The sequence below is a fragment of the Aethalodelphis obliquidens genome, unplaced genomic scaffold (genome assembly GCF_003676395.1).
Source record: "Aethalodelphis obliquidens isolate GAN/ISIS:26980383/991018 unplaced genomic scaffold, ASM367639v1 scaffold86, whole genome shotgun sequence".
Lineage (NCBI taxonomy): Eukaryota > Metazoa > Chordata > Mammalia > Artiodactyla > Delphinidae > Aethalodelphis > Aethalodelphis obliquidens.
The window spans coordinates 6,543,933-6,571,114 of record NW_020838030.1 but is presented as its reverse complement, the minus strand read 5'-3'; the positions used below and the strand labels follow the sequence as shown (position 1 = coordinate 6,571,114).

Here is a 27,182-nt window from a genome sequence, read left to right as displayed (position 1 = left end):
GAACATATCACTGTAAAGGTTTCAATCTGCCTTATTTTCCATGCTCTGTAAAGCAAGCTTGTTAATGAATTCCCAATTCAGAAAAGGGAAGTTCGCGGTGTTTATAAAATTGGGAATCTCAGGGAGCATTTATCTTGGTTAATTTCACAGAATTATAGGATTTTACAGTTTCTTCTGTCATTATCCTTGCCTCACCAAATCTCTGATTGATTGATTAATGATTGATTTTTTTTTTTAACCTTCAGTCCCAACACATATCTAGTTCTGGTTTCAGAGCTTTTTGTTTGTTTGTTTTTTAATGTTAAAAACATGCTTTTATGTATATTGTTATCTAGGTTTTTTTTTTAAGTGAATTATTTAAACTTGATATGTGGAAAGCAGTGAACAAGTAATTGTACAGATAGTAAGCAAATATGGCTACAAATCAACAAGGCAGTAGAATGTCTGATTGTATGGAAAGCACGAAGTGCTACAGGGCAGAGCAGAGCAGAGACCTAATGTTGCCCAGGGAAACAACAGAGGGCTTCCAGGAAGAGGTGACACTGGATTTGAGTCTCAAAGACTGACCAGGAGTTGACAGGGTGGAAGCGTATGGTCTGTAGGGTAAGACAGAGGGAAAGGAAATAGCATGGTCCACTTATGTTGACAGATACAGGAATGGGAAGTTGACAGAGTATGGAGGGCTAGCCCAAAACTCTCATTCACAGGAGCAAAGGAATTTGCCTGGGAGAGGGACAGGCATAGTTGGGATGGAGAGTTTGAGCTCAGTAATGGAGGTTGGAAAACATTCATTTGCATGACACCTGATGTCCTAGGGTTGGACGACATCCCCCAGCTCATTGAGCAACCTGCGATGGACCCAAGAAGGTACCTGGGGCAAGGTGTGCCTTGGTAGAAGTGCATTAGGTTAAGCTTTCTTTCTCAGGAAAAAAAATTACACATAATTTATATATCAATATAAAAATATAAATATTATGTATTATATATTTAATTATATATTATAAATTATATTATATATAATATATAATTAAAAACTACATCTAATTTTAACGCTGCAAAACATATTCTCAAAATGGCACAGAGCCATCAGGAAGTAGCCCAGCGACTAAGGGGGTGGAGGCTGCTGTGTGGGCCCCTCCCCTCTGTATCAACCAGAGTAACTTCTCCATCCTCTGGTATATATTTTGGCTTCCCAAGTACGAGTCATTCAAGTTGGGATCGAAACAAGTTTGAAAATTTCTGCTTTCAGTAAGCAGCTCAGTGTTTCTCAAACTCCCTTTATTGGTGTGGAGAAACTTAGTTTGTGCGGTTCTCCCTATGATTTCTGAACCCCTTTTCTTCACAACAGACGGCAGTAAATAGGTCAATGCAGATGGACCAGCAGACTATCCTGGGTCCGACTTTCACTCCCCGTATTCCAGCCTTTCGATGCACATTAGATGCTCCCTTCTGCCTGACTCAAGCTCCCTTTTTCTCTGCGACCTGTGTGTGTTCTAAGAATCCAGACAGACCCTGGGAAGGGACCTCTGGATTCTAAACGCTGACCCACTGCTCTGCAGTGTATGAATCACACTACTGCATTCATTCTAACTCGGGCGCACATTTTTAAAAGAGGTTCAGTGTATCTCCTTATAAAGTACATTAAATAACCAGAATCACCCTCATTATCTGGGCAAAAGAATGCAAGATGCTGAAGATCTGAAGCTATTTTCATTAAAAAAAAAAAAAAAAAGACTCTGAAACTTGAAAACCTCCCGGGACCCATTTTGCTGCAGCAAAACGTTTTGCACAAAGCGCAACCCTGTCACTCACAAACACAGTAATCGCTGGAGATTACCAGTCATTTTCATTACAGGTAATTTCAGGGTGCCTTGTTTTGCCTTGTCACTCATGTTCCTGGCTCCTTGCCAGATGGTGGCACAAGGAGTAATTCAGGATGCCAACCGGAGCCGCAGACCCAAGGGATAAACCTGGGCACAACTGAATATTCCAGACCAGACAGCATCTAAATGACAGGGTGGAGGGCAGCTGGGGTGTTGGTCCTGCTAGATAAGCAACACTTATCAGAAGATCCTGGGCTCCGTCCTTCCCTTGCCTCAGGCTTGTCCATTGTGTAGGATATGTTCGTTCAGCCTCATCAGGTTGGGGGGCAAAACCCTTACAAGATCTCACCCTCATCTCTCCCAGCTCCCAACATCATCATCCACCCCATTCATGCTGAACAATATTTAGTCCCTCAAATGTACTGCTCTCTCTGCCAAGAATCCTCCTTTGCTTGTTTCAACCTGAGCCTTATCATGGCTTCAGTGCTCTCCTTATTGTCATGTTTTCCAAGCATTTATCTGATCTAAGACTGCAATGTCCTTCCTATTCATCCCCATTGCCCTGTACCTGTCTTTCTCACATTTTTTGTTCTTGTTATTGTTGTGGTTGCCCAATTTCATTCACTCACACGAGACGTCTTTGGTGAGCGTTTCCTAAGTTTCGGGCACAACGGCATCTATGAAAAATCCTTACCCATGCGGGGCTTCTGTTTTAGTGGAAATGAGAGGCAAATAAAGGATATGTTTGCAGAAAACCATTAGGGCGGCATATAGAGATAGTGTGGGTAGGGGTTGCTATTTTAGTTATAAATTTATTTATTTATATTTCTGTTGTTGGCTGCGTTGGGTCTTCGTTGCTGCACGCGGGCTTTCTCTAGTTGCGGCAAGCGGGACCTACTCTTCGTTGCGGTGTGCGGGCTTCTCATTGCTGTGGCTTCTCTTGTTGCAGAGCATGGGCTCCAGGCGCGTGGGCTTCAGTAGTTGTGGCTCACGGGCTCTAGAGCACAGGCTCAGTAGTTGTGGCGCACGGGCTTAGTTGCTCCACGGCATGTGGGATCTTCCCGGACCAGGGCTCAAACCCGTGTCCCCTGCATTGGCAGGTGGATTCTTAACCACCGTGCCACCGGGGATGTCCTGCTATTTTAGTTAAGATGTCCCTGAGGAAGTGACACTGGAGATGAGGCTGAATGATGAGAAGGTACCAGCCATGCAAAGATCTCTGGGGAGACATTCAAGGAAGCAAGTGTACAGTGAGCATATAGCAAGTGCAAAGGCCCTGGAGAAGGTACAAGCTTGGCAGGCCCCAGAATGGCAAGAAGGCTACTGTAAAGAGGGAGCGGGTGCGTGGAAGGGAATGACGGCAGACTTTTAGGTAGAAGCAGAACTTGTAACAGTCTATTCTAAGGGCGCCGTCAAGAGTGTGGTATGGGGACTTCCCTGGTGGTTCTGTGGTAAAGAATCCGCCTTCCAAGGCAAGGGATGCGGGTTCCATCCCTAGTCAGGGAACTAAGATCCCACATGCCGGGGAGTAACTAAGCCCGTGTGCCACACTAGAGAAGAGAAAACCCACGGGACACAGCTAGAGAGAAGCCCGTGCACCACAATGAAAGATCCCATGTGCCGCAACTAAGACCAAAGCATAAACTGGGAAGTCTAAGATTTTTTCTAAGATTTTTTAATATGTTGTTAAAACAGCAAGAACAGTCCATCTACTTCCTGCTCTTTCTGCAACTACATGAGTCACATGATAACTAACAGAACAGGTGCATGGGAAGGTTTCAAGCCTTTGGCAGTCAGTGACTTTCTTAAAATGAGCATTTCTGTCCTGCTGACATATGATCAAGTCCCAGGAGACCACACAGTATCCAGCGCTCCTGTCTCTGACTTAATGGGCTCTGCAGGAGAGCCTCGGTCTCCCGAAGTGGACAAGCCTTCCTGCCCACTACGCGGGGACAGGAGACGGAAGCGTCAGACAGATGGGACTGCGGGCTCCATTTTCTACTACCTGGTGGCTTGGGGCAAGTTATCCTCTCTTGGCCTTGATTTTCACATTTATAAAATGAGAACAATGGAAGACATCTTTCTCACTCTGTGTGTGTGTGTGTGTGTGTGTGTGTGTGTGTGTATTATATGAAACAGTACTTATGGAATGTTTAGACTTGTTACCATTTATCAGATACATTGGGCTGAAGCCCCACATCGGTGACCCCCTGGGCTGAACTCAGCATAAGGGTCTATTGTTAGGACACCACCACCTCCTTGTCCCCCCATCTTTTTTCTACCTGTCCCTCCCTCTCTCACCCATTCTCTCTCTTCAGTCCTCCCTCACAAAGACCCTATTTCCAGTGAGGTCAGTTCACAGGTACTGGGAGTTAGGACTTAATGTATCTTTTTGTGAGGATACAATTCAACCCATTAACACGTCCCCCCTGTGGAGTCCAAGTGGCCATGAAGTGTTTAGCAAGTACTCTGGAGCACTTACAAACGGGAATTCCATCTCCACTTCTCATTTCCTCTGGCCTCGAAAGAGTTACCTGATCTGAACTGCTGTTTTCTCCCATGTAAAAGCCATGGCTGGTGCAGAGAACAGAACAGTTTCAGGACTGGAGACAAAGTTCCTAGAATAGTGCATGACAAGGGCATCATGATTATTCAAACTGTTAAAGAAAGAAACCTATCAGAATGGGGTTTGTTCCTGGGCGGCGTGGGTAGCATGGGCCACGGACGCTGCTTCCTTGGTCGTGGTGTGGGTTTTCTTGAGCCGTCTCCCTCCATTGCCTAGGTCCTGGAAAGTGCACTTGGTCAAGAAGCTGATCTGGACACAAAGAAGGGCATTTCTGAAAACCATGCCCGATATTTCCTTTCCTTCCCCCTGGCACTAAGCAGAGGGAGCCTCTGTTGTCAGTCTTGTGATGCGGCGTTGGAAGGCAGGTGAAACCAGTCTCATCTAAGCACGCATTTCTGTGTTTCTGCGTCTCATTTTAATGAGCGTGTACTGCCAAGGTTATCTAGTGAATGAAGCCGGGATGCAAAACAAAACCCTCCACCAATCTGTGCCACCCAGAAAGCCTGGACTTATTCTGAATACTTTACGATACAAAGGAGACTTGGGGACAGGAGGCTTGCACAGATTCTCTTTAGACCTCTGTAGCAAAGAATAGAGAACTGCGGCAACCATTTGGGTATCTCAAACAGAAGATCGAAATCCGACCTGGGTCCGTTTCTGTCCTACCAACTTTGATGATTCGCACAGTCACGTGCAAAGTGTCAGTTCTCCTTCTACTTGTGTGTACCGTCAAGGTCAGGTGTGATAAACAGAACTTGACAGGGATGTACATTTCCAGAAATGTCTCTGATGCTTTGCTAGAGTCAAGGTCTGGTCACTGGGTCGGCAACAGCAGCATCGCCTGGGGCTTGTTAGAAACGCCTAAGCTTAGGCTCCGTCCCAGAGTAACTGGGTCGGAATCTACAGTCTAACAAGATCTCCAGGTGATTCACAGGCACATCAGAGTTTGAAAAGGGCACTCTGACGCCAGTCTGCTCTCCCAATCTGCCTCATGCTGACTTGTGTATCTACTCTGCAGTCTGGTTGCACCAGCCAAGGGTCACCAACACATCATTCCCTCTGTGCAGAAACTCCTCTGCCGAAGAACTGGTTGGATCCTGAAAGGCTATAACTAAGTCCATTTACTCCCAAGTCCAAAGAGACACATCAAAGCCACAGCTAACATCGTCCAGTGGGGGTGATGGTGTTGGCGCACGGCTTTGCTCCCACCAGTGAAGACTTGCAGGTGGAAAAATGCTACATCGATCTTGGTTCCAAGCCAATAGCAGATGAACAGCCACCCAGCGGGCGGCTTCTATTCCCAGCCAAAGCAATGGCTGAACCCAAGCTTCTCCTTGCCAGAAACATGGGCATTCAAGGCTCTCCCAGGACCACAAACATCCCTTTCCATTTCAGAGAGAAATGATCCCTTTCTCTCTCCTTCTGCTTCTGTGGGTTTTAAAGGGATTGTCACTGAATGGCCCAACAGGGAATTTTGCAACCCTCTCTACCAATATCTGAGCCAAGTTTGATCCGGATATTCAAGGGTCAAAGTGCTTCACATCCAATCTGTAGAGACTGGACACTTTTTCCATGGATTAAGCGGATACTGTCAATTGTACAAGTTTACACAAATGGCCCTAACAAACATAGATCACCTAAAAATTAAAGACAGTATGATTTCCAATATGCTGGTTCCTTGTTCCACTTTATTGGGAACAGAACTTGTTTCAGCCAAAACTGGTTTACGGTTAAGTAAATGGATATCACGTACCAACCCCTCCCCGACTGGAGTATTCTGAATTTCCTAAGGACTGGAGCAGTAGAACCTGTACGTTCAGTATTTAAACCCCAGTAGCTAGCGGAGTGACCAGAATTTGACTGGAATTCATACTGTCCATCAATTACTGTGGCTTTAAGCGCTGATTCTGCTTCTTATTCATTTGTTTTGTGGTCAATCCTGCCGTTTCCTTTCTGTATTTTTCATACTAATTTATATAATCTTTTTGAGAAAAAATGTTTTCAAATTTAAAAGACGTTTACAAGAAGGCCGTTTGTTTCAAAAAAGTTTCTTGTCAGCTAAAAGAAACTGTGTTTAGGGGCAGCGGGGGGGGGGAGGGGACAGGTAGACAAGGAATCTCTACCTAAAGGAATTAGAAAAATACCGCCTACCCTTCCTTTGAAATCTTTTGGGAAGTGTCTAAGCAATTCTGAATATATACATAAATTGCTTCAGCTCTAAGCGTTACTTGTGACCCAAGTGCTCTGTGTGGCGGTAAATACTTCCTTAGGTGGACGAGTCTTACGGAGAACCATTACGTAATTCACTAACGTAGTGAAGTGGCTATACCCGCTGAGTGATTACAGCACATTAAACATGGGCAATACCCATTCGCAAGGAGGCACCTGAATGTTCTCAGAGCCTGATACACCACACATTCAGTGTCCGTATTACGGGTACTCAGGGATAGCACTGCATGCTAGTCAACTTAAGGGACTGTAACAAGAAAATACTATTTTCGCTGCAGGGATAATGACTTAGTTGACCATGATTAAATAAGAATGATTAAAGATTACAGACAGACAATAAAATCCTTCAGAGCACGGAGAATATTTTCCTTATCTTTGAATGAAAAAGGGGTGATGGCTGGTGACAAAGATGGAGGCGACATGATCGTCAGCTGGATTCCCTGCAAGGTCCCTAAGGGCAATCTGTGCGTAGACCTTACCAGAACAGGAGGGCTACAGATTGCTTCCTCTTAGCTGGGTCTTTATCATCAGCCCTTATGTTCAAACTGAGGTCACAGCACATGGAAAATTCCTTTTGTCAAAGCTGGAGGCGGGGAGAGCACAGGACAGTGAGGTGCTTCTTCGAAGAACTAGCTCCCCTGTTCACCCTCGGCAGCAGCCCCTGGTCTGGTTTCGCTGGGCCACGTGGAGGAAGAGTAAAGAGAAGCCACAGAGGAAGGAAGATGGCCCTGGGCTCCCACCTCTGGGCTTGTGGGAAGACGAAAATCAAAACTGCCACACTCTCAGAGCCTGATCTTTCTAATAACCTCTGGAAGCTCTACCCCTTGGGTTGTGGGTCTAGGCAAGGCCTAGAAATGCTACCAAAATTCCTTGGGAGGTTGGTGGCGTTGAGATGGAATGGAGAGGATCCTAGGGCTACTTACAGAGGCCAAACCCACCAGCTCGGGGCTCCGTAAACTGTTTCCTGTTAAGTCTCAATAAACGTTCAAGTTGCTCTAACAACACAGGACCCTCAGAGCTCCTGTGGGGAGGAAACTCCAGAGCCGCTGTTCCGCTGCCAAAGCCAGAAGAGCCAACACCACATTGTGGCTCAACTTGTGGCTCAAACACCACACATGCCAAAGGTTGGGAATACAAGCAAAGAGCAGTCCAGAACCAAGAGATACAGTCCCTTAGTAATAAGCAAACCCAAACGTTGGAACCCCTTATGCCTCTAAAATGAGTTTACAGAGGAATTCATCACACGATTCCTATTAAATGGGTAGCACTTCTCTTAAAACTGAAATAGTTTATTTCTATACCTTGTCTCCAGCTGTGTCTCTGACAAAGCAAAGCAACAGAGGAGACAGAAGGCCATGTGAATGTTTATCAGGGACTGACATAATAATAAGAGCAAATGCTTATTAAATGATTCCTCAGTGTCAGTGTTACTGAATCCTCAGAACCCCTCAATGAACAGTTTCTATTGGTATTCAGAGAACAGTTAAGTAAACTAAAGCACAGAGGGGTTAACCAGCCTACCCAAGGTCACACAGTAAGTGGCAGTGCAGGGATTCAGACTCCCAGTCAGCTTCCAGAGTCTCATTTATTACCATGTCCCTCACAGACATGCTGCACACACGGAGAGAAAGAAGATATAACTCAAACATTACAAATTCAGCCCTCTTTTAATTTTTAAATCATTCGTTTCTCCATTTTTCTTCACCTCCCACTACATTTTATCTGCGTGTGTGCGCGCGTGTGTGCGCGCATGTGTGTCCTTTCTTCCTTTTGCTATTTCTACCTGCTCCTACAAAGAAACTGCAGGAACTCAGTGCCCTCCCCTAGGCCAGGTTCCCCTCTACAGTATTATTCCTCTCCCCTGAATTCCTGACTAGTACCTTCCTTTGTACCACCAGACCCTCCCCTTCCAAGGAATCCATCCTGTGTGCTGCGCGCCAGAGTATCGGAAAAAACCCAAAGTCTGGTTCCAAATTCTGGAACTTTGGCCAACAGAGAGATTTCCAACATGCTGCATGGGAATGGTTTCCTAATTGAGAGACACACAGGATGGACATACCCCCGCCCATTCGCATCTCGCTAACGGCACACAAGCTGTCTCCTTTTTATGGTCCGTTCTGAAACACCTACTCCTTTGGCCAGCAATTCCCCACACTCATTCCATAACTACCCAAGGTCTGGGCCACATTTATTGCCTTCATTTCCATTTCTTCTGCCCACAGAGAAAATAATACTTTTCAGAATATGAATGAAGGTCTGGAAATCGACCATTATCCAATACCATCTCCCACAAAAGTAATACCAATATTTAGTACTTTACATGTCAACATCTCAAAGCCTGGGGCATATATTAAGAAGTAGAAAGCATCTGTAGGGTTTTTCGTAAAAGGGAAATGGACAGAGCTGTCATTGCCTGAGTTTGCTCAGAGACTGCCACCGAGGACACCAAAATGGAATGAAATTAATAGCCCCAGTCCAAGTTGAATACGTAATATAGTTCATTTGGACACCCTAATCCCGTGGGTTGAATGACTTTATTTTTATGGTAGGCTCTGTTACAGAAATTGATATTTGGGCTGTATTTACAGGATACCAAAACAGCCGGGTGAAGAGTGAGTGAGTGAGTTCAAACTGATTCAGTAACACTCTGATTAAGTAGTGAGCAAGGGGAATCGGGTGCTCAAGGCATATCGAACTTTCTGGTTGACTTGGGGTTACCTGATAAACTCTCTTTCTTTCATTCCTTACCGCTGAAATTCTTATTTTCAAAAATACATCACCTCACTCTGTTTATTTGGTGAAGCGTGCTGAGCATGAGTTAATCTTTTTTGCTCAGATGGGAGTTCTGAAATGGCCTTGGGTTCATTTTTCAGGCTGCTGGTGCTAACTACAGAAAGACTGCAAGTGTGGAAATTTAGAATATTGGATATCTTCCTGGAATTCTCTTAATTTCTTGAAAATGGATCGTTCTTTTTCTTCCCTCTTTTCAAAATGCTGATTGCTGACTCGTTTCTTCTTCCCCATCTAAAAATGGACGAACTATAGAGGTGGGCCAATTTGAGTTTTCATTTTGAAATCATCAAAAAAATTGTATAGAAAATACTTCCAAAACTTTGATCTTAAAAAAATAAGTTGAAATCAGACTAATGTCTTTGCCAGTAGATAGAGGCAAAGCAGAACCCTCTTGCTGACCGCAGATTTGGAAAGGTAAAATCAGGTTGATTGGAGAATTCTACAGACAGTGATAGAAGGTCTGGAAACTGCTGGTGTATTTATTTCCCCTGAGACACCGAAAAGAGTCAGCCATTCGGCCAAAGGATTCTCCTATCACAGATGTTTCAATCCATCACCTACCTGAATTGGTCTTTAGAGAAGCAATGGATAGACTGTCCAAATGCAGAAGTTATGGCAAACGGAAACCTGGATTCAAATACAAGGGCCCAAGATATTGCAAATTCTTGTCCCATTGAGAACTGATACATACTCGTTTCTGGACATCTGTTGGCAACCTGTAGCTCGCCAGGTATAATGGCTCATCAGCAGCTGGAAGGGAGAGGCCTCAGTGCTGGACAGAAATGAGATTCTATTTCCAGGTGTGAGCTTTTGCAGAGGCAGGGAGAAAGGAGAAGGGTGTTCAGAAGAGCAAATTCTACCCACTATGAACAGAACTCTGCTCTCCACTTTTCAAAACCCACTACTACATCTTCTCAGTTCTCACTTACTGGGGCACCAGAGGGATGCTAGAGCAGGCCAGCAGGAAGGACCTTATAGGTCATTAAACCCTGCTCACTCATTTTCTCCCCTCTCTTGCTTTGTAGTACTTCCATTTTCTAGAAATCTCTATAAGTAGGTGAGCAAGCGCAAAGCCTATTAAAAGAAGGGGTTCACAGTGGTTCGGACGTGGACTCTGGAGCCAAATGGCCTGGCTCATCTCGCTCTGTGGTCTTGGGAGTCACACTTAACCTCTCTGTGCCTCTCTTTCCCCATCTGCAAAATGGGGAGAATGAAGGCATCTTCTCAGACCACTGATGAGATGCTCTGTCTATAATGCTTGGCTCCATGTCTGGGCACAGCAAGCACTCTACAAATATTAACCATTACCCTTATTAAGCAAGTTATCTTTAAGTAGCTATTTCAGATTATCCCCTTTCCGAGGTCTAACGGCTCGGCTTCATCCCATATTTGCCCCTTCCGTCCAGCTTCCTCACAATCGACAGAAGAACCTCAACAGCCAGCTGACTGATCATCATTAAGGGTGTGGGAGGTAACAGAGGCGGCGGCCTTGGAACAAGGCAACACTGAAAAGAGCAGGAAAGAGTTGTCCTAAGCCTCTAAGAGACCTCAGACGTGACAACATGCCATTACTGGAAGGCAGCCAACAAAAGGAGGAAAGTGATTCACTTAGACACTGGGGAGGCTGACAATGGAGACAGTACACCAATAGCATACCAAGAGTGGCGTTGCAAATGAAAACAGAAATGAAAAAAGCCAGGACTCACCCACACAAAAGACCTGGGGTGGCGACTTGAGCAAGGACCATGGACCAAGCCAAAAGTCTGGACTTCCTGTCTGACAGGCTGGTGTCTACATCTGTTCCAGAAACAACATCATAAACAGAAAGTCATGGAGGACTGATTAATGGCAAGTGATTGCCTTTACAGTGGTGGGGTCTTTGGTGACAATTTTGCTAAAGTTGGCAACCTTGGCATGTGCCTAAGTAGTTTAGGGTTTCTACCAGTATAGAAGTTCTTCGAAGGCTAGGATGATGCCTTATGTGTTTGTGTGCCCATCACAGCCCTAGAACCTGCAACGGAAGATGGCTCATGTTAGGGACTTGGTAAATATTTATTGACCAATTGCTGTTTTACTCCAATGAGACAGGGAGTCATGGTGGCATGAATGGTGTGACTATTATGACAGTTTGAGGTGACATCTCCCAGCGAACAGTCACTATCTCAGAGAACAGTTAACTGTTTGGAAATACTTGTCAGAAAGAAAAAAGAGTTCTATTCTCCTTAGCAATGCAACAACCTAGATTTTAAGAATCTGCCGTGTTGCTGTCACCAAAAACAATGGAATTTCCCAGAAATTAAAATATTTCTTTAGCCAAACCCTATCATCTAGGGATGCACTCTTATCTTCTGAAGTGATGTAAAAATCTACCTTCTAACTGTGCTCCTGTGTTTTCTTTGTAAAAAATAGTCTCCTTACACACGTAGCATAGACTTGGAAGGCTCCTCCCCAAGAGCCTAAGGGTTTTCAATGGAGACTGTGTTCGGACCTTAAAACTCTCTAGTACCTAACAGCGAAACTGGCAATTCCAAGTGTCTCAGCGATTTCGTGTTTACGTGACATCCTCTGAAAGGAGTTGATCCTATGAGATGCGGGACACCAGCTGCGTTTAGATATGACCATTTTCCTGAACTCCCTTATCTTGTATAGACGACTAGCTTGCAATGGTGACAATTATGATGGTGGAACCGTGAAGGAGAGGGAGGTGATGGTGGTGGTGAAAAGAGCATCTCCGTAAGCGTCCCGCACTATATGCTAATAAGCACATTACCTTTGATCCTCCCAACATCATGACTATCACCATCCTGATACTGTAAACGATTTAAAGGCACAAAATCTGCGGCGCAGAGACCTTTCACAAGGTCACAGTTTATAGAGCAAAACCGGGACTTCTATCCCAGAAGTCTGAGGACCTGAGAGTCATCTCATGAACCCCAGCTTCACGTGACCTCCCACACCACTACGTGGCGTCACCACTCAGGCAATGCCATCTTTTTCATCTCCGGGGGGTAGGCAAAGGCTGGGTCATCTTCAACTTTCTTCCTCAGCCCTGTGGCTGGGGATTTAAAGGGTGACCTGTGATCACAACACCTATTTCAAAACTTCCCTCTGAGCCTAAACGAACACCGCATTTCTTTTTCAAAATATCTGTCCTGCACTGGCTCCCTTGGTGAGAAGGAAGGCGATGCTGAGCAATGGAACGTTCCGTGACAGGCTTTGCCGTCAGGGCCCGTCACTGCCGACAGGCGAACTCCGCAGGCTCCTGGAATCGAAGTATCCAGGCTCCCAATTCAGTCACTGAGACCTCCTACAGGATTCACCGCTTCCTACAACAAGCTGAACATTCGTGGGCACTGGGGCCTGGAGTTTCAGGCAAGAAATCAAGGGGTGATGGGTGCCGAAGCTCGAGAAGCAGTGAGCCACAGACAGGCTTTCCTTGGAACTTACTGTCCAGCCCCGCCTGGTATAGAGCAGATACGCGGTGAGTCCTTGTTGAGTGAGAAGTATCTATGGCCCATGACGTCAGCCCACCTCTCCTAGCCCTCTCTCGCTCTATCAAAAACCAAAGTTCGAAAAAGGTGGGGGAAAAAACCCCACAAAAAGCAGTGGGAATATCTGATATGACAGTGGATGTGTTCCTTCGTCTCCCTAAGTCTCGATGTCTTTTAGTAAAGTTGGGATAATATTGGTACCTGCCTCGCAGGGCTGGCTGGAAGGATTAAAGGGTTTGTGAATATTAAGGGCTTAGGGGAGTGTCCAGCACATTCTAAGTGTTCAACAAACGCTACTACATTCAGAGCACAAGTATGGACTCACTGATGCCTCGTCCAGGAGACATATTTCTTAACATCTTGGAAAGAAAAACTCTCAAGAGAAAAAAATTTTAGTGTCCCATCCACTCAGCAATGTTGATTGTTTCCACAAGGATTCATCCTACTCAGTTTTAAATCAAATTGTATAAGTTAGACCACCCTTTGAGATGTAACAGGTCATTTGGTGTGCTGTGTACATAAAAGCTTCCTGGAAAATATGGAATTTTGAGTGATAACTGCTAAGTCTGTTGGATAACCAACCTGGGTAATATGGACCCAACGTTCATATACATTCAGGTGTCATAGACGCCCATGGATAGCGTCAGTCTTCGTCTTGTTGATAGAATCAGCTTGATTCTTGGGCCAGTCTTCACTTTGCTTTATCAATGCAGACACAGCTCAGTCCCTAACTGCAAAATTGAGCAGTGAATAAACAGAGGGATGACCCGCTTCGGCTCATCCAACTGACATTCTTCGGGCACTCGTCGGCAGAGATCGAATTTATTAAACAAAATGGATAAAAGCAATATATAAATAGATACCCATTTATAATCTCCAGCAATTGATTTTACAAATAACCTAACGGCGCTACAATAAGCATCCCTAGAATCAACGGTTACGAGTTCCGATACTGCACGCAGATGACGTGGATCGTACGCAGGAGTGGCGGCAGCCACTGAATGTACACAAGTCTGTCAGTAGAGTAAGGAACCGCCATTTTTGCCGTAATAGAAAACGCCAAGCTCCAGCTTCCCCCTTTGCCTCCAGCTGACCGATACAGCCTGTCAAAGTGCAAGATTTCAGTATCACGCTTCTTCTGCAGAGATGAAATGCTAGCTAATGATGGCAGTGCAACCGGATGGAAGCGGAAACATGTTGACAACGACTTGACGGATTCCTTCTCCAGTGAACAGATGAAATGCGCTAGGTGCTCTGACAACTCCTTAAACCTCCTCAAGGATCGTTGCTGACACCCTAACAGCATCCAAAAATCAAACAACTAATTTAGTTTCCCTGTACAGGCAGCCTGACCTTCTGCTTTGGAAGGAACTCTTTCTTCCAAGGGAAAAGCATATGCACACACAACGAGTCAGTGTTATGAGTGTGAGAGAGATTCTCTAAATGCATCCAGAGGGAAGACTAATCATAGCTACAAACATTGAGTAAAAGTATACCCAGCCCCATTCTAAGTGTCTTACATATATTAACTCATTTAATCTTCCTAGGGACCCTAGAGATTGATGCTATTATTATGTCCATTTTCTAGATGAGGAAACTGAGGCACAGAGAGATAAAGTATCTTGCCCAAGGTCATACAGCTGACTAGCAGTTATCCTTGTATCTCTTGTGTCCTTATATCTTCCCACTCCTCTGCCTTTTACTCTGGTGGGTATTTTGATGATCACTCTTGAATTCGGATCGTCAGAGTTCTACACCAGGCCACACAAAGTACTGCAATTCCTTTTTATCTCTTCTCTGGGATACATGAGTGCCTGCAGAGTATTACTTCTTGGCGGCAGACATCATGAGATAAAGGTAGGGCGACTTCACAGCAAAGTCGTGAAGCACACGTTTCACTGTGGACGTGAAACTTTTCAAACATTCAGAAAAGTAGAAAGAGTAGTGGTATAATCCACCACTGAGATACTCGCTGTTAATATTTTACTATATTGGATTCATATATATCCGTGTGTTTTTGACTTGAGCCATTTGAAAGTCAGTTACATCAGATACCGTAAGACATCACTCCAAAATGTTTCAGTTCATCACAGAAGGCAGACATGCTCCAACTTTACCGTTATCTCGTTATCACGTCTAAGCAAGTTCAATGTAATCCTCTAATAGCACTCAACACTCAGTCCCCAGTCTCCTAGCTTCAGTCTCTTTATCCCTCCCTATACATGGCAACTCTGAACTTCCCCATCAAATCTCTCCAGACCCAGTGCCTTGAATCCAGGTAAGTGCGCACTGCCACAAACCCCTGCTGAATTCCAGTAATGGGAATTCCAGTCTCCTGTTAGAATCCATCGAGTTATATCCCAAGTCAGCTGACCAAGAGTTCAAAGAGGAACAGGCACTGTGGACGGGTCCATTACACAGCCTCAGGGCAAACAGAACACATTGAAGGAAAGACTGTAAACCGTCAATTTAAAGTTAGGAATTTGATATCTGGAGCCTGTGCTCCGCAACAGGAGAGGCCACAGCAGTGAGAGGCCCGCGTAATGCAAAAAAAAAAAAAAAAAAAAAAAAAAAAGGAATTTGATAGATCTCCCTAGGGATTGTTAAATAATCTTAAACACCTTGAACCTAATATCGAGACTGGCATCGAAGGGGTTAACCTTCAACGACAATCTCAATCCACCCTACACAAAATACAGTAACAGATTTGCCATGTGTATAAGAAAAGGGGAGGAGAGAAAGCACTGCTATAGAGAACAAGGAAGGTGGAAAATATGGAAGGAGTATAGTCAAGCACAGGTTGTGTGGTTGTGATCGGTAACAGGAGCCCAGAGTGAGAGACGCAGGCTTGCTAACATTAGCCCCAGCCACGAGCAGTTTCTGGGGCTCTCCTTCAGTTTCTTCAGTAGAAGCCCCTGTCTCTACTCAGGCATGGAATGGCTAGGGGTCTGTTCCATCCATCTTTTATCTGAATACAAACTCTCTTTTCTCTTCCTTCAACTAATAGTTGTGATTACTCCTGACCGTTCCCTATGATAAACAACTCTCCCGTTGCCTTTGACTGGGTGACGAGAAGAACTGCCCTATAGCCGTGAAGATCAGAGGACTTTCACGCTCCAGGAAACAGATCGGGGCAGGAATACCAGGGTCCTCAACACTGCATTTATCTCAGAAGGAAGGAGAAAAATCCTGGCAGAAAGCGTAAAGCCAAAGGGAGAAGCTTTAAGGACTGTCAGACAGACACATGAGTAGGCTCCCTGTCATTAGTTTCAACTAATTTCAAACCAAAGACTTAGCATCCCTCATTCATTTTGTTACATGTGTATGTGTACGTACATAGTTTTGGGAATCTGGCCTATTAGACCGAGAGCTCCTTGAGGACAGGGGAATGTCTTATTCCCTCTGTATCCCCAGCAACTAGTGTTTAACACTTAGTACACATCTGCTGTATATTTGTTGTGAAGTGAGGCTTCACCTGATTTCTATTACCTGTCGTAGAATCTTATCCTTCCATCTTCCAAAGCCAGGATCCGCAAATATACAGTCCTTGCGATACTCCAGCCATCTTTATTTCGGGACAGAGCTTCAGTCCTCAAGCCCTGCCTTTTGCCCACAAAGTTAAACTCAGCTGGATTCCAAGAAAGGAAGGAACGTTAAGGTTTCCTTCATCTCTTTTCTCTGCCTAGGTCAGGAGTCTTCTCTGGTTTCCTCTCCTTTGAGCCCACTGGTCCTCTATGATCTGCGGCCACAAAACAAGAGTCAGTTGAACTGAACTCAACAGAACTTGACTGCCGTGTCACACACAGTCCCTCCCAAATTAAACACCAAACAAAAAAACAATATAGCTCAGGCCTCCAGGATGCTTCTCCATGACAACGGCCAAGGAGGCTCTTGTTCATGTTCTCATCCCCAAGACGGCATGGTGGTGGTGAGGGCAAACGTGGCCCCACGAGGTGCTTCCTCATCAAGAACCCCACTGTAGTACTGTCCTGGAATTCCACCTAACACAAACACAATCCTAATCACTCCATCACCTCCAAGCTGATCTCCCTTCCTGCACTTACCATCCTCTACCTCTACCCCATTTCCAATCCATCCTTCAGGCTACTGTTGGAACCCTCTCTCCTTCTTTCAAATATAGGCACTGAATTCTCACAGTTCATCCTAATATCCAGAACCTTACGTGCAGCATAAAATACCCTTGCCACCTCTTCCAGCATTCTTTCTTCTCTGCATGAGCCCTGTACAGGCCGAACTCTTCAAACTTTTTGCTATTCTCCCTAAACCCTCAGCTTCTTCACAGAAAAAGCTAACGTGGTACCCTCCAGGTGGAATGTTCAACACCTGTGCCCTGACCCCCATGTCCCCAGGCAGGGAAGTGTCTCCAATTCACTGCTCAAGCACGATTCCATATTCCCTCTACTTTGAAACCTATCCCGAGGGCCTCAGGCACGATTTTCCACCCTTCCTCTGCGCGCGCGTTAGTGATACCACCTCCTGCCAGGGCTGTTATTATCCTCCACGCACCATTCTGCTCACTGTCTTTGTTCCAGCATCCGGGCCTTTCAGCTGCCAGCCTAGCCTCAGGGCTTTGCACCTGCCATCACTCTGTGATCCAAGTATCTGCACAGCTCCTCGCTCATCTCCTTCCAAACTCTGCTCCAATGACATCCCCCTTTGAACCTCAACTGCCACCTTTTTGAGGTCAGCGACCTTTGCCCGATTCCTCGCTATCCCCTTTGGCAGCCTTTCCCCAGGTGTCTGAGATCGTCTGACATCATCACTGTGTTGATCCTCATTGTTCAGGGGTTCCCAATTTGCGAACTCACCTACCCACTAAGCCTGATTTGTAGCACCAAAACCTACACCGTGGTGTTTTCTAGCAATTGTTTGTGGACATAGGTAGAGCACATTTGTCACTGGACGTACATGTTCTAAGCTCAGGCTGACAAGGGTTTCAGCTCTCATGTGCAAAAAGAAGTGTGTTTCTGCAGTCTAGTTAATACCTGTATTTCACATTTCTGTACTTCTTTGGGTGATTGTACACCGGGCAGAGTGCTGCAGTGCTGTCTAGTGTTCCTTAAGTGCAGGGTGGGTGTGACGTGCCTTACAGAGAAAAGGACACATGTTAGGTAAGCTTTGTTCAGGCGTGGGGTGTAGCCCTACTGACCATGAGTTCAATAGTAATGAATCAACACGAGATGTTAAACAAAGTTTCTTTAAACAGAAACAAACATACCACAAGGTTATGTATTGATTGGTTGACAAAAATGTGACCTGAGGCTCACAGGAACCTGGCCCTATACCTCCCCTAGGAGCAATGGTTTAGTATTCACTAATTCAGTGTTTACAGCAACTTCATAGAATACAGCAACTGTGACTAATAAGAAGTGGCTCTATCTACTTTTCTTTTCTTTTCTTTTTTTTAACGATCTGCCTTCCTCTAGTAGAATATAAGCGCCATAAAAGGAGGAACTGCACCGCAGTGTAACACAGCCATATCGCCCCGCCTATAACAGTGTCTGACACATAGTAGGTGCTCAATAAATATGGGTTGAATTGCACTGAACCGGGACATGTTCCAGGATACAGACTATTTTTCCCTAGCTTTGTGCCTCCGATTTTTAGCCAAACTACTAGCACACTGTGAACTCTTGGTAACAGGTGATGAAATGAATGAAGGATGACGGACTGTGAATCTCCTGCCCCAAAAAGAGTGAGGCCGGGATTTCAGCTCCAGCTTTTCATCTGTGATCACTAAGTACCGTCCTGCTACTATTTTATCACTATCGCCTTATTTATAACGTTATCCTTAAGAAGGGCTTTGATACACAGCTTCAATATTGGATGCATCATTGTGCTGCAGAATGCTGGGATCCATAATATACTGAAACCGCAAATACGCAAACGTGTTTCGATGCCCAGGCAAAGGGCATAATGAGAAAAAGCGGAGATCTGTGATGCAGTAATCCAGTGCATCTTTATTTTCCAAGGCAAAACGTATACAGCCTCAATCAAATTACCCAGATATTAGCTTGGCTAAGCTGAAAGATGTTTCAAAACACAGACTTTATATATTTGCCTTAAATGCATATTTTAAGAACCGTGTAAACCTGTGCTTGACGTTCTACATCTTAAAGCACCAATTAGGTTTTTTAAAGAAACACAAGGGTTCATTGACTCCTTTCATGGCAGAATTGAAAATTGATTTCTCAATTTTAGCTGGGCTATGGTGGCCCTCCTTGGATGCTAAAGTGGGAAAAAAGAGTGCTGTGGTTTACCTTACAAATGAAATCTGAGGAGCTATAACAGTGGTTAGCTTTGTACAGAATAGCACCACAGGGACCCGAGGGAAAATAATGATGGCAAAGTGCATGATGTTCCCACGTATTTTCTGTGGTCTGTTTCCCCCATAGGATCTGCGTAGAGCTGACAAGAACTTCAGAGAGCAGAGGCCCTTCTATAATAACACATACTAAATAATACATATATTATTACATATAGCAATAAATATTGAGCAATGACTATATATTACACACTCCCTAGGCAGTTGGAAGAAAAAGTCCTGGGAGAGCTAATGTTGTAAACATGAGAAAAAGTGATGCACCCTGGTTGTGTTAAGGACGACAAAGGAAAAACAGAAAGGCCACGAAAGAGGAGCAGGGACACCTGGCTTGAATTCAGGGGGTCAGGAAAGGCTCCCTGGAGAAAGTGACTTTGGGAAACTACAACCCAAGAAAAGAGCAGGAGGTAACCAGTTAAGGAAACTGTTGAGTCCGTGGTATGACTATCTTCACCTTTCTAGGTATTTCCAGACATGTCTCCCATGTGATCTTACTAATCTACATTTCCACCAGTGTGGCCTAAGAATTTCTGCTTCTTCACACCCTCACCAGTTCATGGCATCAGCACACGTTTTTATTTTGTAAGGATATGGGCATGAAATACTATCTTCTTACGATTTTAATTTGTATTTTTCAAATTGATGAGGTTAAGCATTTTTCTTCTTCACTACAAATTACCTTTTTATACCTTCCTTTTTTAATTAAGTTGTCTTTTATACATTTCAAAAATTGGGATACCAATCATTTGTCAGTTAAATATGTAGCAAATAGTTTCTCCTGGTCTATAGCTTTGTTACCTAACTCTGTAACTGATGCTGTTTTTCAGACACTAGCACTGTTTGTTACTGGAAACAGAAAGTAGAGTCCATCAGTAAGAAAAGAGTTAGAGAAACTTTTCCGTGTGGATAATAGAAAACTCTACAGTAACTACGATGACCAAATCAACATAAATAAATCTTAAAACCACAAAGTTATATGAAAAACAGTTTGCGAATGACTATGGGCAGAACGATACCACTTTTGTCGATATTTAATAAAAAACACAAAGCAATGCCTAGCTATAGTTTATGGGCAATAAGACAATAGCGGTATGAACCCACATTGGGAAGGACCCAGACCAACAGGAGAATGGTAGCCTTGGTGGGGGGGAGGGGCAGGAGAAGACTGGCAGTGGGGATGGGGAAGTCTGGGGGGTGCCCAGCTGGCTTCCGCTCTGCTTTATTTCCCACGGGTGGATGGAGGGGCACGTGGAGCAAAGATGTCAATATGTTAACGTCTTATTTTGGAGGCTGTGATATATTATGTTCACCTTCTATAGCTGTTTGAATCACTTCGCACACACACACTTGATAAGTACATATCTACACACGCATATAAAATGTTTAAAATAGCTCAGGAAAACACACAGTCTCTGTTACTAAACTACAGAATTCCTCATTATTTAAAAAATAAGAAATTAAATATGGGGAACAGAAAAGAGCCCTATTTCATTTTACTTATTCACTGTTTCCCATAATTCAGTGTTTCTTACAATATCCATTAGACTCAAGTTCTTCTCCATTTTTGTTTGTTATCCTTCACTTTCTATAATCTGAGTGACAAGCACTTCACAGAACACACTTTGAGAAATTTTTGTGGGACAAAAAGGCTCAGAGAAAATTAAAGAGAAAACAACCAATTCACTGAAGTTAATTGAGCTTGATTTTGACAATATGCCAAGAATAAGCTGGAATGTCTGACCTTTCTTAACTAGCAAGGGTGTGTTAGTAATTCATTCCAGAAACCAGTGTCCACAGCACTGCCTCACTGTAAACATCAACTCTTCAAGATCCCTTGCTTTGAGAACTTCTGATAAAGATAATTTTTAAAATTCAATAGGGACCATGCCTTACATTCCTATTGTTCCTTGAAACTTACAATTTTATAAGAGAAAAAAATTGTAGCTATTTAACAATAAAAAGCCTACTTCCTTAGAGAGTATTTCACTGCACGACTATTTGGAGCTAAGCAATTTTCTTTCCTAGGCCATAAACTACATTGCTATTCAAATAAATGGGAGTTATCAGACACCACAGACACTTATTTTATTTACTCATAAGGCTACAATGGTTTAAAAATAAACATTCCAATACGTTGGTCAGTGCTCTGAAAAGTACAGAAATTGTCATTCTAGGAGTTCGGGGTTTTTGAGCATGAGCCACCCGTTCTCCTTGCTTGGTCCTGCCGTAAACCTTTCTCTGCTCTTAAAAAAAAAAAAAAAAAGGAAAAGAAAGAAGTCGTCATTCTAGGATTTACACAACTCCATTATCATTTTGCTGCCATGTCTCTCAGCTGTTCTGCAAAGAAAGCATGCACTGGGGCTAATCATCTATACAGAACTTTGTAATTTAAAAATACATTTATGCATTATGTTATCAGATGAGAAACTAGGATATTTCATACATTTGTGCCATTAATGACCCACAGGGTGACAATTATTCTACTTATTTTACAAAGGCTCAGAGAAGTTCAGTGTCATGGGACCGGTCTAGATCATATCTCAAGTAAGCGCTAGAGCTGAATCAGACCCTGAGTCAGGTGAGTCCAAACGCAGCATCATCAGCCCTCATCTCAAGGTTACCAGAGAACACAAGAAGATAATCTGTGCCAAGCAAAAGTGAATTCCCGTTATTATCATCACTTCTAGTTTTTTTTTTTTTTAATATAACCTCATCTTGATTATAGTTTAATGCAAACAAATGCTCAGATTTGCAATTCATGGACAATATTTTCTAGGTTTCTTACTCTTTCGACAAAGATTCTTTCTGAGTAATTGGTGTTTTAAAGTAAACTGTTTGAGGAATTTCAAATACGTTTGGCTTTTTTCACTAGACTGTTATGGTTATATAGAAAATAATCTTAGTTAACCATGTAATAGAGGTTGTCTTTGATATTTAGGTCAGTATAAGCTTCTGGGTTTTGTGTTTGTTTTTCTTCCCTTTGTCCTGAGGATAATTACTACGTTGGCATTTGACAAGTCATGCTGTGACTATTTCTTGCAACTGTCAAGCTGGGGTTCTCTAGCTGCAACACTGTAAATAGACTTCAGGGTAAAAAAAAAAAAAAAAAAAATCTTTAGAAAGTTTTCCTACACATCCTGAAATCAAGCATATCATTGACGACAACGAAGGCTGTGATAACAATGAGAACCTTCTTAGAAGACCGAGGCATTGATGAAAGCCATGCATTTATCAACTGAGGACGCACAGTGACCAGTCTCGTGACGGATTTTCCAGGAGACCCTCAATTTCATATAATTATAATATATATAAGATATAATAATACAATAACATAATTTTGTCATTCTAATTTTAGTTAATAAATGCAACATGATTGACTAGAGAAATGAGCCTACATCTTCAAACCAGAATTTGTCAGAAGGAGAGTCTCAATATTTAATCCAGAACCTAAGATCAGTCTTGTTGTATATACTTCTGTAACATACTGGCGGCATTTCTCAAAGTTCAGATACAAACCCTCTCCTAGTATGTTACTGTGGCTTTTCCCTGCCTCTAAATTCACACAGAAATCCCTACTTAAGAGTTCTGGGGACTTCCCTGGTGGCACAATGGTTCAGACTCCGCGGTCCCAATGCAGGGGGCCCAGGTTCGATCCCTGGTCAGGGAACTAGATCCCACCCGCCTGCCGCAACTAAGACTCAGCACAACCAAATAAATAAATAAATAAATTAAAAAAAAAAAAGAGTTCTGGAAGAATTCTTGTAACTTGTTTGTGTTAAGTGAACAAAAGAATTTAGAACCTAAGAACAGTAAGTAAAGTCATCAATAAATGCTACATGATGGTTATCTTGTATCCAACAGAAGCTAATGCAAAACCACAAAGCATGTCTCATGACAGCAGGTATAGAGAACTAAAACATAAAGCAGGGATGTACCTTGGGATCTCGGTGTCTTTATTTCCAGCACAAGGACAGGAAACGGTCTGATTGACTCATCAGCTGCTCACCAGTGCCTCGCCTCTTGTCTGCCATATGGTAGGCAGCTGACAGATACCTGAATAAAATAAACGAATGAATGAGTGAGGGAGGGCATGAAGATGAGTCCTGAAATTGCTATATCAAATAGAAAAAGAAAGTAGTGTACATTTAAGAAAAACAAATGTAGCCTGTGCATGTTGAAATTCTGAGCAGATTTAAGTAAGCTTCAAACCTTGCTGGAAACAATTCTGCAAATTACCATTTACAACTTACTGATGAGAACACTATAAAAGTCAACCTATAGTAATTTGACTGTGTAAATCAGAACCAGAGAAGGCACTCTGGTTGGTCTAATCTGTAGCCAACCTCAATTAATCCCAGTGACCCAGGACAGACCTTTGCCAAGCAAAGGCCATTTATTATGAGAAGGTCTGGGAGAAGATCACAAAAGGAAATTTACTGCAACATGGGTGGGTCCTTTGAGCTAATTCTAAAGCATGACACGGACTGATCAATGTATTCACGGTACGGACCATAAAAAAGGAGGTTGGAGATATTGCAGAGTAGAGAACCCAGATGGTTTGAGAATTGCTGGGCACAGCAGATTTTAGTGGCCAAAATCCTACAAGCAGTCAAAGAAATCCAGCACGATTTGCATTGTCCCATCTTGCCCTGGCACCCAAGTCATCATAGATCTAATTCTGCTTCTACCTTTGCAGATAGAGTCATTGTCACGACTGACTCTTTCACATTTTTCTTTCAGGCCCTGCTGCAAAAAAGAAGTATGTCAGTTATAATAACCTGGTTATCTAACCTTTTCCATTCCATGGAACCCTGGAGGAGGAAGACCCTCAGTTATTTTGTCACCCAACCTGGCATAGGACTCTTCTGGTCCTGCCTGCTGCCCATCACCGGAGGAGCATCCCCGGCTGGGAGACCAATGATAGAGGATCCAAGTGTCCTACACAGCTGCTTTATGAAATATTCTTACTTTATCTTGGCTTAATAAGTCACTGGCAAGAGCACTGCCAACTCGGCTGCAATTCTGGACCTTCCCTACCAAAGGGAGCATTGAGACTCAAGTCCCACCTTGGCTCTTTAGGGTGAACCTCTGAGAGCCTTAGTGACTGTTTTGGGGCTGAACTGTCTTTCTATGTCTGTACTTCCAGGCTGCAAGGTTTTGAAATTTTCTGTACAGTTTGTGAGGACTTTTGCACTTTGCCATCCAATGTTGTACCTCAGTTCACTGTTTGTTTTCGAACGCCCTCTTTCCATAGAACCCTATCCTCTCAGATGGCGGGATATTTGGGAAAACCTTAAAACAATTAAAATTTTAAAAAGCTCTCAGCAGACGAAAATGAAAAATGTATGTACATGACTGTATAATTATGATGATAGTACCGCTGCAAATCACGTTATTTTTTTTAAGACAAAAAAGATATTTAAAGACCAAAAACTGTGCTGGGAAGGTACACCCCACCTATCTTTGGTATAAGATAGGGCACACGGAAGAAAGGTATTGGCCGAACGGAAGAGAGGTCTTGATCTTTGGAATGCATGCCAGTAATGTATTTTACAGTACGCGTTAATCACTTATGTTCAATATTTGTATTTGTGTTCTCTTTTGTTATTTTAGTTAGGATATGGGTGTTTTGCAATAATTTTAATAATGACTAAGCTATCTGAAGAAAAGAATACGGATTTTTCACGTCTTGAGGTTTGGTTCATGCCCCCCTATGACTGACCAGTGTGATAAGGACTTTAAAAACAAAAAGCATGTGTGTTTTCTACTGTTTGTAATAAGTACTTTCGTTAATTCTGCTGCTCATGTGCCAATTTAGTGGAAAAACACCCTCGCTGAACAATACCCCTTTCCATTTTCTTTCAATTCTGTGATATTGTCCAAGAATGTATCAATAAAATACTTTGGTTAACTTTTTTATTTCCCGCAATAAATATTTTTAGTTGTTTAATCCCTTTTTAGTGACAGTTGATTTCATACAGATTTTAAGTTAGGGAGGAATGCAGACAGCCAAATGTGTCAGAACAACAAGTTGTAGCCCACAGTGAAGCTGGAGCTGATACGCATGTATTCACCCAGAGGTGCTAAATCCTCTCACAGAAAAGCTGTCACTAAGCCCATGCATTTTGTTTCTTTGTAACTGAAGTTGATACGTGACAACCTCAGACATTTTCTCAGAAAATTACCTAACCAAGATAGCGAAAGTGCTGGAGGGAAGAAGAAACACTAGCGTCAATAAAAAGCAGTCTGGGGCAATGTAGTGAAAAGATAAACATCTCCCCAAAACTTAACCAAAAGAGAAGTAGAGATAACTATCGTACAGCATTTGCCTCTGTTTTCAAATAAACAGGCTGGTCACGCTGATAGTAAGATTAAGACCTGGGTTTACTAAAATTCAACAGTAGGAAAGGCCCTCGCAGACCAACTCGTAGTAACTTGGGTGTCAGGAACATAAAATAACGTCTATTTGCAGAGGGTGGCATTGGTCCTTAGCACTCAGGCTTGGACCCCCAAATCCAAAATGGATTTCAAGGAACCACTGCGCATCTGTGACTCATTTTCTACTGTGAATAATAAAGCCCACACCTGATTTTACCTTTGGCATCTGGTGACCTCTTCCTGCCACCCCTCAGCTCTCTTGGCCCAGGTAACGTTGTGTGCAAAGAAGAGAAAACTCATTTCACTGTCGGACTGAGAAAAACGAATCTATCTCCCAGGTCTTCCTATCTCTGAAACACCCTTCAAAGGACAGACCTTGGGAGAAACGCGAATCACAGCAGAAATGAGTTTGGATTATCCACATTTTCAAGCTGTACAGCCAAACGATGTACTATGAAACCTGGCTCCCCTTCCTGCTAGCTGCCCTGCAGGGAGTTACAGAAATATTCTAGAAACATTCTGAAGCGTCCATTTCCTCAACTGGAAAACAAGTTAATACTACTACCTATCTCACGGGGCTGGGAGGATTAAGAGACTCCATGGAAGGGCTTAGAACGGTGCTTGGCATTTGGTTAACTTACTATACACGTTAGCTATTATGACCAGCACTCCTACAAGGCATGTCAGCACCAACATGGTTTTTACATTTTGTCTTGAAAATAAAACTGTGTGTATTGCTTTCTCATTCCAGACGTGGAAATGGAATCTGTAAAATAACGCGTGGGCAAGCCAGGCCGCCTTCTGGCTACGTGGTAGAAATAATTTTCACAAAGAAGTTACGTAAGAGCCTTTCCTGATAATGCAGAACCCAGAGTGCACAGGAAATAACAAAAGCGATTCCACTTAGGACTGGAAAGAGCTACGGTCAAAGACCTTTGCTCTGCTCCTGGATTCTCGGGGCAGGATGGAGGTAACGGTGCTCAGGTGATGATAGGGAACGAACCTAAAGCTTCCGTAGCACTACGTACAAGGCGTTGATCTTTTTATATATTACATACTTAACGTGCATTCTACGCTTCATCCCTATCATATGCATTACAATGTATGCTTTATATACGTTAACTTATTTCATCCTCAAAATGCAGTTCCCAGCCATTGTCCACAATCCCCGTTCCTAACCCAGTAGTTGAGTTCAAGTGTGTCTGTCGCGCCGTAGGACAGTGTTATTAGAACTACTTCTAATACGTGAGCATATATGAGGGTGCGTTGTCAAGAGCAGGCAGCTAAATGGACGTCCACTCGCCCCAAGCCACACATACTCCCTGGCTCTTCCTCAAATAAATCAAGAATATCCCACCTTGGGCTTCCCTGGTGCCACAGTGGTTGAGAGTCCGGCTGCCGATGCAGGGGACGCGGGTTCGTGCCCCGGTCCGGGAAGATCGCACATGCCGCGGAGCGGCTGGGCCCGTGAGCCATGGCCGCTGAGCCTGCGCGTCCGGAGCCCGTGCTCCGCAACGGGAGAGGCCACAGCAGTGAGAGGCCCGCGTACCGCAAAAAAA

At 43.6% G+C, this 27,182-nt stretch overlaps 1 protein-coding gene across 1 annotated transcript in view; it reads left to right on the top strand.

Moving 5' to 3' along the window:
* Positions 1-25,200, top strand: part of GRM7 (glutamate metabotropic receptor 7) — a 567,524-nt gene extending 542,324 nt beyond the window's left edge. Inside the window, exon 9 of the mRNA XM_027093810.1 lies at positions 23,986-25,200. Within this exon, the coding sequence (XP_026949611.1) occupies positions 23,986-24,035 (50 nt within the window). The 3' untranslated portion in view covers positions 24,036-25,200. The remainder of the gene's footprint in view (positions 1-23,985) is intronic.
* Positions 25,201-27,182: the final 1,982 nt, after the last annotated feature.